General features: G+C 40.0%; 1 protein-coding gene across 2 annotated transcripts in view; it reads right to left on the bottom strand.

Annotated features, from left to right (window-relative positions):
- The window catches only part of HERC5 (HECT and RLD domain containing E3 ubiquitin protein ligase 5), a 56,890-nt gene extending 44,014 nt beyond the window's left edge, over positions 1–12,876 (bottom strand). The window contains exons 1-9 of one of the 2 annotated variants that reach the window (XM_017545101.2): positions 12,160–12,876; positions 10,242–10,365; positions 9,500–9,576; positions 7,296–7,517; positions 5,691–5,782; positions 5,332–5,462; positions 2,600–2,745; positions 1,141–1,217; positions 310–413 (exon numbers count right to left, since the gene is read on the bottom strand). In XM_017545101.2, the coding sequence (XP_017400590.1) occupies positions 310–413; positions 1,141–1,217; positions 2,600–2,745; positions 5,332–5,462; positions 5,691–5,782; positions 7,296–7,517; positions 9,500–9,576; positions 10,242–10,365; positions 12,160–12,424 (1,238 nt within the window). In that variant the 5' untranslated portion in view covers positions 12,425–12,876. The remainder of the gene's footprint in view (positions 1–309; positions 414–1,140; positions 1,218–2,599; positions 2,746–5,331; positions 5,463–5,690; positions 5,783–7,295; positions 7,518–9,499; positions 9,577–10,241; positions 10,366–12,159) is intronic. The other variant, XM_017545100.2, reaches the window with a different exon arrangement.
- Positions 12,877–12,972: the final 96 nt, after the last annotated feature.

The following is a 12,972-nucleotide window of genomic DNA, read 5'->3' on the forward strand; positions in this document are numbered from 1 at the left end:
AACACCAACTCTTCCCCAAGTCTCCAGCCTGCTAGCCTGCCCTACAGATTTTGGACTTGCCAGCCCCTATAATCTCATGAGTCAATGCCTTAAAATAATCTCTCTCTCTCTCTGTCCTCTCTCTCTTCCCTCCATAGATAGATGGATAGACAGACATGATAGAGATAGAGATAGAAATACACACATATCCTTTTGGTTTGTTTCTCTGCAAAACCCTGACTACAAAATCTCATACTGCTGTGCAGAACTAGTTTGAGAAATGATACTTGAGAGTGATTTATAAGCAGACAATCAGACCATGGGGTGTACCTTTTGGTGCTCTGCCACCGTTTAGTCTCCACATCAGCAATCCATCTCTTTACAGTCCCTTCATTCAGTGTCAAAATTGTCCTCCTCAGATTAACGTAAGAATTCTGTAAATAAACAGGAAAGCAAATAATTTAGACACATCAGGGATAGGTATCCAACTTTTAGGTATACTCTAGAGGGTAAAACTGACTTTTAAACATGGGTAGTATAGTCCTAGTACAATCATAAAGTGATACTCAACCAAAAAGTAATCAATCATTTGCCGGTTGCCACTTTCTTGTCCAAGGGGGCTTAGACTGAAAGTAAATTTCTCTGAGGGCCTCAACACTCAGCACTTTATATAAATACAATCAAATTAAACTGAACATCAGACAGTCTTGAATGGAAGGGAAGATCCTGAAAGAGTTGTGTGCAGAAAGGGGAGGAAATCAATTTCTCTTGGTGAAGTAGGGCAGGAAAGTTATGGACTTTTTATTTGCAGGCCCATGAACCTTGGGTTTTTCTTAGAACTGGCCTGCAAAGCCATTTTCAGAATCTCTCATTCTGTGGTTTGCAAAGATACTGACCAAATATCATTGGCAAGTAGCCCCCAAAAGGTAAGTAGAGTCTATGGAAATCACACTGATTAGACATTCACCATGAACAAATCTGCTGGTTTGTGTGGGAAAATATTGATGTAGTTTAGACAATAAAGGATCAATAATGTCCAGCTATTCCCCAAAAAGTCAGCCTAGTAATCTCATGATTTTGGCATTCACCAAGCCTGGATGCTAGAACCCTTGGTTTTGCTTAAAATACCAAGTTATAGAACACCTGGAGATCTATTTTTACCTCTTTCTTTATCCATAGCAAAATGCTTTGATTCTCTCCAGCAATCATTATTAGCTCCTTTTCTGAGGTATGGCTTTCTGAAAGAGATGCACAAAAAGTAAGAGTTTAGAAAGTCATTTGGCACAAACGTGCATATTCAATTTAAGTAACTTCAGATTCTTCTTTTTGTTTTGTTTTGAGATGAAGTCTTGCTCTGTCTGACTCCCTGGTCCAAGTGATTCTCCTGCCTCAGCCTCCCGCGTAGCTGAAATTAACAGGCACATGCCACCTCACCTGGCTAATTTTTGTATTTTTAGTAGAGACAGGGTTTCACCATGTTGGCCAGGCTGGTCTTGAACTCCTGACCTCATGATCCACCTGCATTGGCATCCCAAAGTGCTGGGATTACAGGCGTGAGCTACTGCACCCAGCCCAGATTCTCCTTAAACATAGTCATTTTATCTTCTTAATAGACAAAGCTTAGTACATTTTCCACCAAGTAAGAAACTGAAATACATATATTTTGGAGTAAAGTCTAGTTGGCAAACATAGGTAATTCACAAGGTGAACATGTAACATCAGTTTAATATAAATGTTTATATATATAATGCAAATATTTGATTTGCTAAATGCCACCAGTTTAATTCAACTCCCATTACTAAAAACCATGTTTTCAAGATTTAACCAGTGACTGCTGGCTGTAAAGAATATAAGTACTTTAAGCCCATGTAACTGATTATAAGGAATCAAAGATAAAACATGCTGCTTAAGGAAATAACTTTACTGTTCGTTTTCCCACAAAAAATGAGTAAATTTTGTTACTTGAGGTCACCACTAAGCTTTCAGAAACAAGTAACAGATATGCTCCAAGGTGCTTCTGTAGTGAAGTGTTTCAGAGCTCAGACTCTGAGATCACATAGAGCACAGGTTGAACTCCAGACAAACCACTTACCGGCCATGAGTAAGTGGCTAACACTTTTCTCTACAAGTCTCTTTATCCTCCGGTAAAACAAAAGTGACAGAATATTCCTCCCAGAATCGTTAAAAGGATTGGTGAGATAATACAAGTACGTGCTGAACACAGTTCAGTGCCAAGTATATGTCGACTGCTCATCATTTGGAGAGTTTTACATGATTGTGGGTCAACCTACAATCATGTAACCAGGGCAACCAATCACCGAATTAGTAAGTCTCTTGCAAACTGGAATGGGAGCTGCATATGCCTCTGAATCCATAGTCTATTTTACTTTGTTATCATTTAAATTCACATTAATCCTAATCTGAAGGAGTAATATAGAATAATTATTTTGTCTTGATAAATTAGACTGATTCTTGAATTGTTTACCAGTTAAAAAAAAACAGTATTTAGAGAAACTCCCTTCATAGTCATATACTGCTTCCTTTGCCACATTACCCAGTTAGAAAAATCATTTTCTCTAAAAAGATACTATGCCAAATCCTATATTCCTATACAATTTACCAAATCTGAGGTCTTCATTTGATGATACTTTCATGGGAAGCGGTATCAGCTGGTCACGTGTTCCACCATTTCCCAGTTGTCCTTCTTTTCCAGAACCAAAGGAAAAGACCTTTCCCAAATCAGAAACATAGGCAAGTGTGTGCCACCTATTAAATAATAGCACATATGGTCAATTCTTAATTACACACTATGAGAGTGTTTAGCAATACAGTATATTGCCAAAACTATGTTACCCATGAGAGTGAAACTAAACATCTCTTAAAGGATGAAAACTATCTGGAAACCAAGAAATCAACATGTACCTGAAAAGACTTTGGAACCCAAAGGCCATTCATGACCATGTCATACTTTGGCAATGGTGTTCCCTTTGTTGGGATAAAGCACCTCCCCTTGCCCTCTGCTCATTTCTCAAAACTCACTTTAAGTCATCACCTCTTGAAAGCCATCTCTCCTTGGAAGACAGTTGAGCTTCCACTTAATTTCTCAAAGACCTTTACCACACTGATTTTCCTATTGATTTGCTTGCTGGTATCTCCCACTATACTGGTGTGTAGCAAGAAATCTGGCCTTGCTCAGAGGTATCTGGCCAGTGCCCACTTCCTGAGAGGTAACCTCTAAACCCACAGAATTTCCCAAGTGATAGAGGAGAGTCTTTCTTATGCATAGTAGGGTCCTGGGAGAGAGCTCCCGTGGCCTGTGATGTAAAGCAGACCCACAGGAGGGCAGTGCTGGAGATTAAGTTCAACTACCCGCGCAATGATTTAACCAGCCATGCCTAAGCAATAAACTCCCAATAAAAATCCTCAATTTAGGCTGGGTGTCATGACTCATGCTTATAATCCCAGCACTTTGGAAGGCCAAGGCAATAGGATACTATGAGCCCAGAAGTTTAAGACCAGCCTGGCCAATGTAAGGAGACCCTATCTCTACAACAAATTTAAAAATTAGCTGGTCATGGTGGCACCTGTGGTCCCAGCTACTCAGGAAGCTGAGGCAGGAGGACTGCTTGAGCCTGGGAGGTCAAGGCTGCAGTAAGCTAAGATCACACCACTGCAGTCCAGCCTGGGCAACAGGGTGAGGCCCTGTCTCAAAAAACAAAAACAAATCTCCACTTGGGTGAATTTCTCTGACTGGATGGCAAATTCTGTGTGTCCTGTCACATTATCAGGCCAGAAGAGATAACACCATCCACCTGCTCCAAGGGGAGATGACAGCCACAAGCTCAGCATTTGGAGCTGTCTTAGGCCCTAAACTTATGTTTCTTCCTTTGACTGGTACTAATTTGTATCCTTTTCTTGTAATAAATGTGACTGTGAGTACAATAGCTTTCAGTAAGTTCATGCATCTTTCCAGTGAATTGTCCTGTTAGTAGGGGTATTGCCCTGATGTGCATTAAGACAGGTTTTCAACTCACCTCCTTCTCTTGTAATACTTGCTACTCAAAGGATTGTGTGTAATGAAGAATCCAAAGAGGTGATAAGGCTGGTCTGGTTGAGAGATACTGAATGAGGTATCGATATTGAAGAGAACATTTCTTTGGTGAAGAGACTCGTATTCAGATAATTTGGGCTACCTTAATATTATCCATTTATGTAATTTTACTCCAAGATCATAAAAAATACCTACAGACTGAAAGTATGTAGGCTAGTTTTGTATAAGAATGGTTTCAGTAAACTAAAAAATGAATCCAATATTCAGATACAGTCTGAATTTTGCTCCATGTTTAGTGAGGAAAAAACTGCCCCAAAATAAGTACATATGGGGGAAGATATTTTTTAACCCCATCAACTCCCAACATCCCACTGGAAAGAAGTGGACTCATATATCTGATGATCAAAAAAATTAAATAGTGATGTGGTGGCTCACCCCTGTAATCCCTACATTTTGGGAGGCCACAGTGGGCAGACCACCTGAGGTCAGGAGTTCAAGACCAGCCTGGCCAACATGGTAAAACCTCATCTCTACTAAAAATATAAAAATTAGCTGGTTGTGACAGTGTGCGCCTGTAATCCCAGCTACTCAAGAGGCTGAGGCGGGAGAATCACTTGAGCCTGGGAGGCAGAGGTTGCAGTGAGCTGAGATTGCATCACTGCATTCCAGCCTGGGTGACAGAGCAAGACTCCATCTCAAAAACAAAACAAAAAACAAACAAACAAAAAAAAACCTTTAAATAAACCAAGGAATTTGAGCAAGACATTTTACCTTTATTTTTTAAAAAAACAGCTGTGAAAATTAAACTTCTTAGGAATATTTCACTCAAAACACCACTGATTCTGTCTTATACTTTACTGTGATCAGGGCAGGCTACAATGAAAGTACTCTGGTAATTAAAAAGTATGTTGGCTGCAACGCATTGTCAGACAGGATGCTTACATTAATGAATAATCCTTTGTGATTTGCGCTTATTTTTCGCAAATAAACAATTAATGACTTATTTTTCTTAAAGACAAAAGTGTACTTGAATAGTTACAAAGGTATTTCGCTAAGGAGACAACAGAAAGTAAATTGTATTTGCTCATTACAAAACAAACAAACAAACAAAAAAACCTCAAAGAAAACAACCATGTATAGTAGAAGACGTATTAGATTTCCAATAATATAAATTAAGCATTTTCACTGATTTGAAAATGTTTGATTCTCATAGCTCAAAGAAACTGATAGAAATTTTATTAAATTACTATCTAGTTTATTGCATTCATTTTTGTCAATTTCATTGACACTTTACAACTTACCTTCCACATGCTATCTGAGTCACTTTATTCCCAGCAAGCTCAGCCACCAAACAGGGTCTTAGCTCATTCTGTGTTGAATTGTGACCAAGTTGCCCATGTTTTCCAGCACCAAAAGTAAACAGCAGCCCATCCTAAGGAAAGAGAATGTCATATCAGATGCCAGAGAAATATAATAAAAAAGTAGAATCCACTGATGCAAAGTGAATAATAAAAAGTACTGTCAAAGTAAATGCTCCTAAATATCAGGACAGTGCTACATGTAGGAAGTGACAATCTTTCTTCCCTGGGAAACACTAACTACCCATACAAAACAGGTGTATTCTAAAAATACAGCCAAAAAGAGACAAGGGTACACCCACCTGTGTGAGCAGGGCAGTGTGAGAGCCACCACAGGCGAGAAATTCAACTTTCTGATTGTCTAGTGCTTCAATAAGGGAAGGAGAATCTTTACCTGTGTAAGGAAAAGAACAGCTAAAGTGACCAAAACGAAATGCTGAGTTTCACACTGGAGTTACCTGGACTGCTGCTTCTCAGTCCAGCAACAACAGTTCTCATGACATTCTGACAAGAAAGGCTCTACACCGCTATGTTTAGGACCAAGTTCTACATCTCAGGGTGAAGGTGGGGCAGTGGTCGAAATGGTCACACTTACGGGCACCCCCCTGTGAAAGGGTCAAACTACTTCCCAAAGCCTGTTCTCAACTCCACCTGACTTGCTTCACTTTAACTGCAGCACACTAAATATTTCCAATCCCCATCTAGAATTACTTTTAACGAACACAGCAATTCTTTTTTTCTTTCAATTTATCTGCTACAGTGTCACCACCTCATACTACCTCTTTTTTCCTTTATGATTATTTTCCTGTCAAAGCACTCAGAGATTCAGCCAAAGTAGTTTAATGGCCCCGTTATTCTCTCCTCTCCTTTGAATATTTTTCTAACACTGACTTATGGGCTAGTCTGTGTAATGAGCATTGCACTGTGTCAGGGAGAAACAAGTATGTAAACTGTGATCCAGGGTAATGCATAGATTACCACAGCTGGGGAAAGCAGCAGAATTTGTTACACCTGAAAAATCAGTTTTTGGGCTCAAGAGAAATTTTGCCATCAGCTTTGTTCAGTAATGGAAATTACATGTTTCTTCATGGGTGCTTTTGTGTGTATACAGACATAATTGATACCTTATAGAATAAGATCAGGATACATGATTTCTTAAATGGGATTTTAGATTCTTTTGTAATAATACACTAACAGACTTTAAGTGCAAAAGCTTTGAAGGTCATTTCATTCAAACTTGTCACTTTACAAAAAAAAAAAATGAGGGTCGGGTGGACTGGCTCACATCTATAATCCCAGCAATTTTGGAGGCTGAGGCAGGTGGATCACAAGGTCAGGAATTCAAGACCAGCCTGCCCAACATGACAAAATCCCATCTCTACTAAAATACAAAACATTAGCCGGGCATGGTGGCAGGCACCTGCAATCCCAGCTACTGGGTAGGCTGAGGCAGGATAATTGCTTGAACCTGGGAGGTGGAGGTTGCAGTGAGCCAAGATCATGCCACTGCAGCACTCCAGCCTGGGCAACAAGAGCGAAATTCCATTTAAAGGAAAAAAAAAAGGAGGCCTAGAGAAAAGTTTAGTGACTGGGCAAGGCTTGCAGTTAGTAAACTACAAAGCGGGAATCAGAATCCAAGTTCTCATCCCTAATTCAATGCCCTTTTCCATCTCACACACAGCCCTGAAACATTTATAGTAACAGCCTTGACTCAATTATAGTAACAACTTCCACACTATGCATGTCTCTTGGACTTATTCTGCCCCGAAGACAGAGAGGTAGTCAGGAAGAGCTGTGCAAATGAAAATGAAGATGTGAACCATTTTTGACAGGGAGATCCATTAAATTCATCCCTTATCTAACAAGGATATTTGTGGATAATAGGAATCTGAGAATGTGCTCCATACTCTCAGTGTGGTCCAGGCCTAGTTGTCCAAATTCATTTTTTCCCCATGAATAAATGTTGCCAGACATGGATAAGGCCATGCTGTGGGCTTCTCCGGCAGAAATCTGAGCCAAGGGTATTCCTGCGAGGTGCTCCACAATCTGCGGTGTGGTGGTCGAGGGAAATTTCCTTCCAACTCCGAGCTGCCCATGTAGGTTCTGTCCCCAGGCAAAAAGCTCACCACCTTGACATAAACAAAGCAAATGCAGTTTTATTCAGTTTAAAATGCAGCAGACAGTACCCTAGAGCATTATGCATACTCTACGTAGTATAGTATCACAAAACTGTACCTTTGTACTGATGGGACTCTCAGATCCCCTATGTCTGACTCAGAAAAACATAGAATCTTTTCTTTAGCAGTGACAGTTACACTTCTTTATCCCTCACCTCAAAGGGTAGAATGAAGCTATATGAACATATTAAAATCAAATTCAAGAAATATTTACTTTAAAACACCCAGACAATGGGTCCATGAAAAACAGAAGCAATCTACCTCTGAAAAAATAAAACCCAGAACTACTATTTTCTCTATCTCCCTACCTTTCATATGCCTAAAGAGCTCAAACAACTGTAAGATTCATTTGAAATTACAAGATCCCAAATAAACAACTGTAAAATTCATTTGAAATTATAGTATCGTAAATGAGTCAGTTTTTTCTTCTATTAATTCAATATATGGAGGTCATTTTTAGGGAGAGTTCTTAGATGTTATTTGATAGAGCTGACAATATCTAAAAGTACACCAGAGAATTAAGAGTCTAAAAAAGTACACCAGAGAATTAAGGTTTACTGAGCATCTCTTTGCAAGATATTGTGCAGGATCTGGAGGGAAGCAGAGCCTCTCGTTCACACAGAATTTTCATGCACCTGTCAACCACCAGGAATACAATGATGAGCATGACCAGTTTCTTTTCTTGTTTCCCCAACTTTTATTCTTTCTGTACAGTGATTTACTAGTAATAAACTCTGAATATCCTTTTACCCTTGTACATACATGCCTCTAGACCCTGGGCTTCTTAAAGGTAGGGTGTGTGTGTTTCATCTTCATAATCCAAACACAGTAGATAAAATGAAATATTTGTTCATGAATGAATGAAGTCAAATTATCAATTTTTTCCAATACCAGTTCATACTATCAAATCTCAACATGTCTTGCAGTGAAGGTCAAATACTAATTATTAACTTCTCTTGAATCCCAGCTTCCATTCAGTTTACGAACATGTTTGTACCTGTCCTACATTTATTAGCAAAAATTCCCTTGATTCCAAATTCCCCCTTTATCACCCTACTTCTATTTTAATTATTCCTTTCACAGTAAGTTTCTTTTTTCTTTTTTTCAGACAGGTTCTCACTCAGTTACCCAGCCTGTAGTGCAATGGCATGATTTTGGCTCACTGTAGCCTCAAACTCCTGAGCTCAAGGGATCCTCCTGCCTCAGCCTCCCAAGCAGCTGGGACTATAGGTGTATACCACCATGCTCAGCTAATTTTTAAGTTTTTTTGTTGTACAGATGAGGTCTCCCTATGTTGCCCAAGCTGGTCTCAAATTCCTGGCTACAAGTGATCCTCCTGCCTCAGCGTTCCAAAGTGCTGGGATTACAGGCATGAGCCACCAAGCCTTGCCTTATAGTCAAATGTTTTTAGGATATAATTCATATTCACTGCTTCCATTTCCCACCATGACAGTGTCTGATAGAAAATGAGAAATATTATAGGACTAGGGAGAATCCTTGAATTCAAAAGGCAGTGTTAAGACATATCAGAGGCCTGCAACCTGGCCACAAAATCGGACCCAGGAGATTCTGAGCCGGAAGAGTGGAAGCTGGAAGAGTGTTAGGAAAAGGAAAGAAGTTTCTGGGAAAGGGTGGCCCCAGGCCTGGACCAGATTCCAGAGAAAATAGTTTTGATTATTCAGAAAATTTTCACCATTTTGTACTTGAAAAATAAAAACATAAAACCAAATTTAGGAATAATAATTATGGAAACCTGAACATTTTATAGATCCAAGAATTCTCTCATTTTGTATTTGCTTTAAGAATAGTACTCAGAACCATGTCAAATTCAAAACTATATTTCTGTCCTGTTACAAAGTGAAGTATAGACATTCTACTGGCTCCACATATACACACATGTATTACTTCTAAAAATTATTATTCTAGAAAAATACCTTTTGAGAGTGCAAGAGAATGATAATCTCCACATGTGATCTGGATTATTTTTTTTTCTTGTAAAATGCTTTCAAACCTGATGAAAGAAAATAAATTTTATGTTAATCACCATAATGAAAGTAACAATATGGATTTTAGAATTATTAATGGTATTTAATTAGAAATGAAGCTCAAGAAAAAACTTTAAATTTGATGCATCACATTCAGTGCATCTAAAATTATTTTTTAAATACTATATGTTTTAATTAGTGGTTTAAGAAAAAATAATATGCATTACATAATTATAATAAAATGACTAAAATATTCTATGCAAACAATGATTTTATGATGCAGGAATAAATGCAAGATGAAAATGAGTTCTAATTCATAATAATCTACTAGGGAAAAGTCTCACAAATCATTTCATGATAATATGTATTTTCTTCTAGGTTAAAAACTTTTATTTCTGGAAATTTAACTTATAGGATTATTGTGAGGAACATATGAGTTAACGAATGTGAAAATCCAATTTAGGGCTAGACAGACTATTTAATCATTATCTTTAAATGCCAAAACAACACGTTATACTTGCCCTGGGAAACATGGATTTACTTGTCAGTTCAGAATTTATCATTTACTGAAGATGCAACTATATAAAGCAGGGACAAGAATCAGATATGGTAACATTTTTCTACAAAAATTATTGTCTTTTATTTAAAATTAAATAATTAATAAAATTAATAAAAGAAAAAAGTTCCCTACCTTAGATGTTTCATGCTATAGTTGTCGTACTCAAATGGTTTTCCGTCTGATGAGAGAATCAGCATGTGGTCTGCTCCCAGGTCCATGGAATGTATCTTCATGTTTTTTCCTAACTTAATGCACTCTACAGAGCAAATTCAACCAGGAACTATGATTATTTTGATTATTATGCACTGTATTACTGATTTCATTATAATACACTTAAAACACCTGGCAAAAATTTCAACTGGACAAGGTTTGACGTACCATGAATTTCTCTTAAGAAAATTCAGGTAGGCAAAGTAAATTAGGAATGACAATTGTCTTGACATAGATTTTTTTTAATTTGAAAAAATATTGATTTATACTTTGTTTTAAATGGAACACGCCCTTAAAGTATCCAATTAAATATCTGCTTTTAGACTCCTGTTTATTAAGTGAAGACAAACTAAATTTGAAATGACACAGATGAAAAGGTCTATAAAAAATATAAGTTTAGGACAACATAACTCATTTCGAGAACAGTACATTGTGTATTCTGAAACATTCCTTTCTCCCAAAAAGCAAATAACAGTAATAAACACCTCCCAACAGTTTCCAGTAGAAGCCAATGCCTATATTCTTAAAAGGATTATGTTTGGGGGACTATTTTGAAAGGTGATGTGGTTGAAAACACTTTTCATTAGCATTAGTGCACATGTGGCCCTTTCTAAAAGTTAAGAGAAACTGTCCTCTGGTTAAAAAATGTACTCTTATTTAATTTGCTCACAAAAGTTAAACTACGTAGTTTGGGGACCTTGCTTCATCTTCAGTGCCAATGAAATAGAATCTATTCATGTAAAAATCTCACAGCACAAACCATATTACAAATGCTAGGAGAACCAAAGCAGTTTGGTAATAAGAAATCGCCCAACAGACTTTCTTTTAAAGAGACTCAGCATTTCGAATCAGCTGAAAAATAGGAGGTATTAAGAAATGGTAATGGGACATTGGCTGGGCATTTGGAAAAACAAATAAATCTAGTCCCCTTCCTACCTTAGTACTTAAATTCCAAGTGTACAAAAAATTTTAACTTAAAAAATAAAATCTTAAAATTACCATAAAGATGAGTACTTTTTAAAAAAATCTTGGGAGCGCAGGCAGCTTTCCAACCTAACATAAAATCCATAAGCCTACTTGACAGAAAAAAATCGATAACTACCCAAAAAACTGTGCACAATAAAAAATAACATCCCATGAAAGGCAAAGTGAGAAAAATATTACAACATGTACGAGGAGCAGAAGACTATTCTTATTCAATATTCAAATACCCCTTCCATACCAATTAAAAAAAGATTTAACAACTAAATTTTCAAAAAGCCAGGCAGAGATAAACAGGCAGTTTACTGAAAAAGGAATGCAAATGCCCAGTAGAAAACCGCAAAGATGTTAGACTTCGAGTTAAATGCAAAACAAACCCACAGCAAGATACCAATTTCTTCACTCCACAGACGGGCAAAATTTCAGAATGTGGGCATTTATTTCCCTCCACCTTGATGAGAATGTGGGAGAAGTGTGACTGAAGGACAAGGTAAAATCCCATCACTGAAAACGGCTCCCAAAGTTGGAGCAGTGGCTACTTTCTCAGGAGTTAGTGGGAGATGTGACGCGAGGGGGGCCAACTTGAACAGAAACCTGTGGAAAAGCCAGACTGGCTAAAAGGATGAAGATGCTGCCCGCAGGTTCTGCGCCAACCGCTTTGCTGAGTTCAGGATTCGCTGGTTGCCAGCATCCCGCGCACCACGCGCCGGACAAGGACCGGGATAAAAGACAGCTCAGGTGCGCTGTCAGCGAAACGATCCGAGCCAGGCTCGCGACTGCGGCCTTCTGGGCTCTCTCCCCTCAGGCGCGGACCCCGGTCGCCCGCCCCTCACAGCCCGCACACAAGAGCCCCACTCACTCGGCGTCCGGAGGCCGTCACTCCCCGGGAGCAGCTGATGAACCTGGACGCCCGCCCCGCCGCGCTCCAGGAAAGCCAGGCGCCCTGACGAGCAGCAAATCTGACGCGTCGCCTCGACTCTCCGGAGCAGCGCGCGGCGGAGGCCCGCGGTGCTGGGGAAGAGCCAGAGCTGCGCGCCCGGAGATTTCGCGGGCTGGGACGCGGCGGCCCGGCCCGCGACCGAGCGTCTGTCGTGCCGCGACTTTCTCCGCGACCTCCGCTCCATCGCTGCTTTGCAGGGTCCCCGGCCCGGAGGCGAGAGGAGAGAACGCGACGTCCCGGGACTGGGCGCGCCCACTGCTCTGGGCGTCGCGCGACAGAGCGGGAACCGGTTGCACGCAGCTGCGTGGCGTCGGGGAACCGCAGCCTCCGCTACTGCGCCCCTGCTGTTTGGGGGCGTGGCCTGCAGCTAGTTTCGGAAACGAAACAGTTTGTTGTTTTTAGGGGGCGGAATCGAAAAGGAAAAGGAAACTGAGATGAGAGTGACTGGACAGGCGGCCAAAGGTAACAAACAGGTCGCTGGCTAGAGTAAAGGCCGTTGGCTGAACTGAGAAAGTATCCCGGGCGGGCAACGGGCACCTGAACTCCTGGACGGAATGGCTTTCAAGGAAACGCTGCAGTTCCACTAGGAGGCACCCTGACACACGCATTTCCAGAGGGAGGGATAACGGAAGCCAAAGTTTGTTAAACGTTGTGCGCCAGGCTCAAACCGGGATGAAACTAGGGAGAGCTGTGCAGTCAGCCTCCCCGACCCCGCCCCTCTCCCCCGCCCCC

Source organism: Cebus imitator, unplaced genomic scaffold (genome assembly GCF_001604975.1).
Source record: "Cebus imitator isolate Cc_AM_T3 unplaced genomic scaffold, Cebus_imitator-1.0 Scaffold177, whole genome shotgun sequence".
Taxonomy (NCBI): domain Eukaryota; kingdom Metazoa; phylum Chordata; class Mammalia; order Primates; family Cebidae; genus Cebus; species Cebus imitator.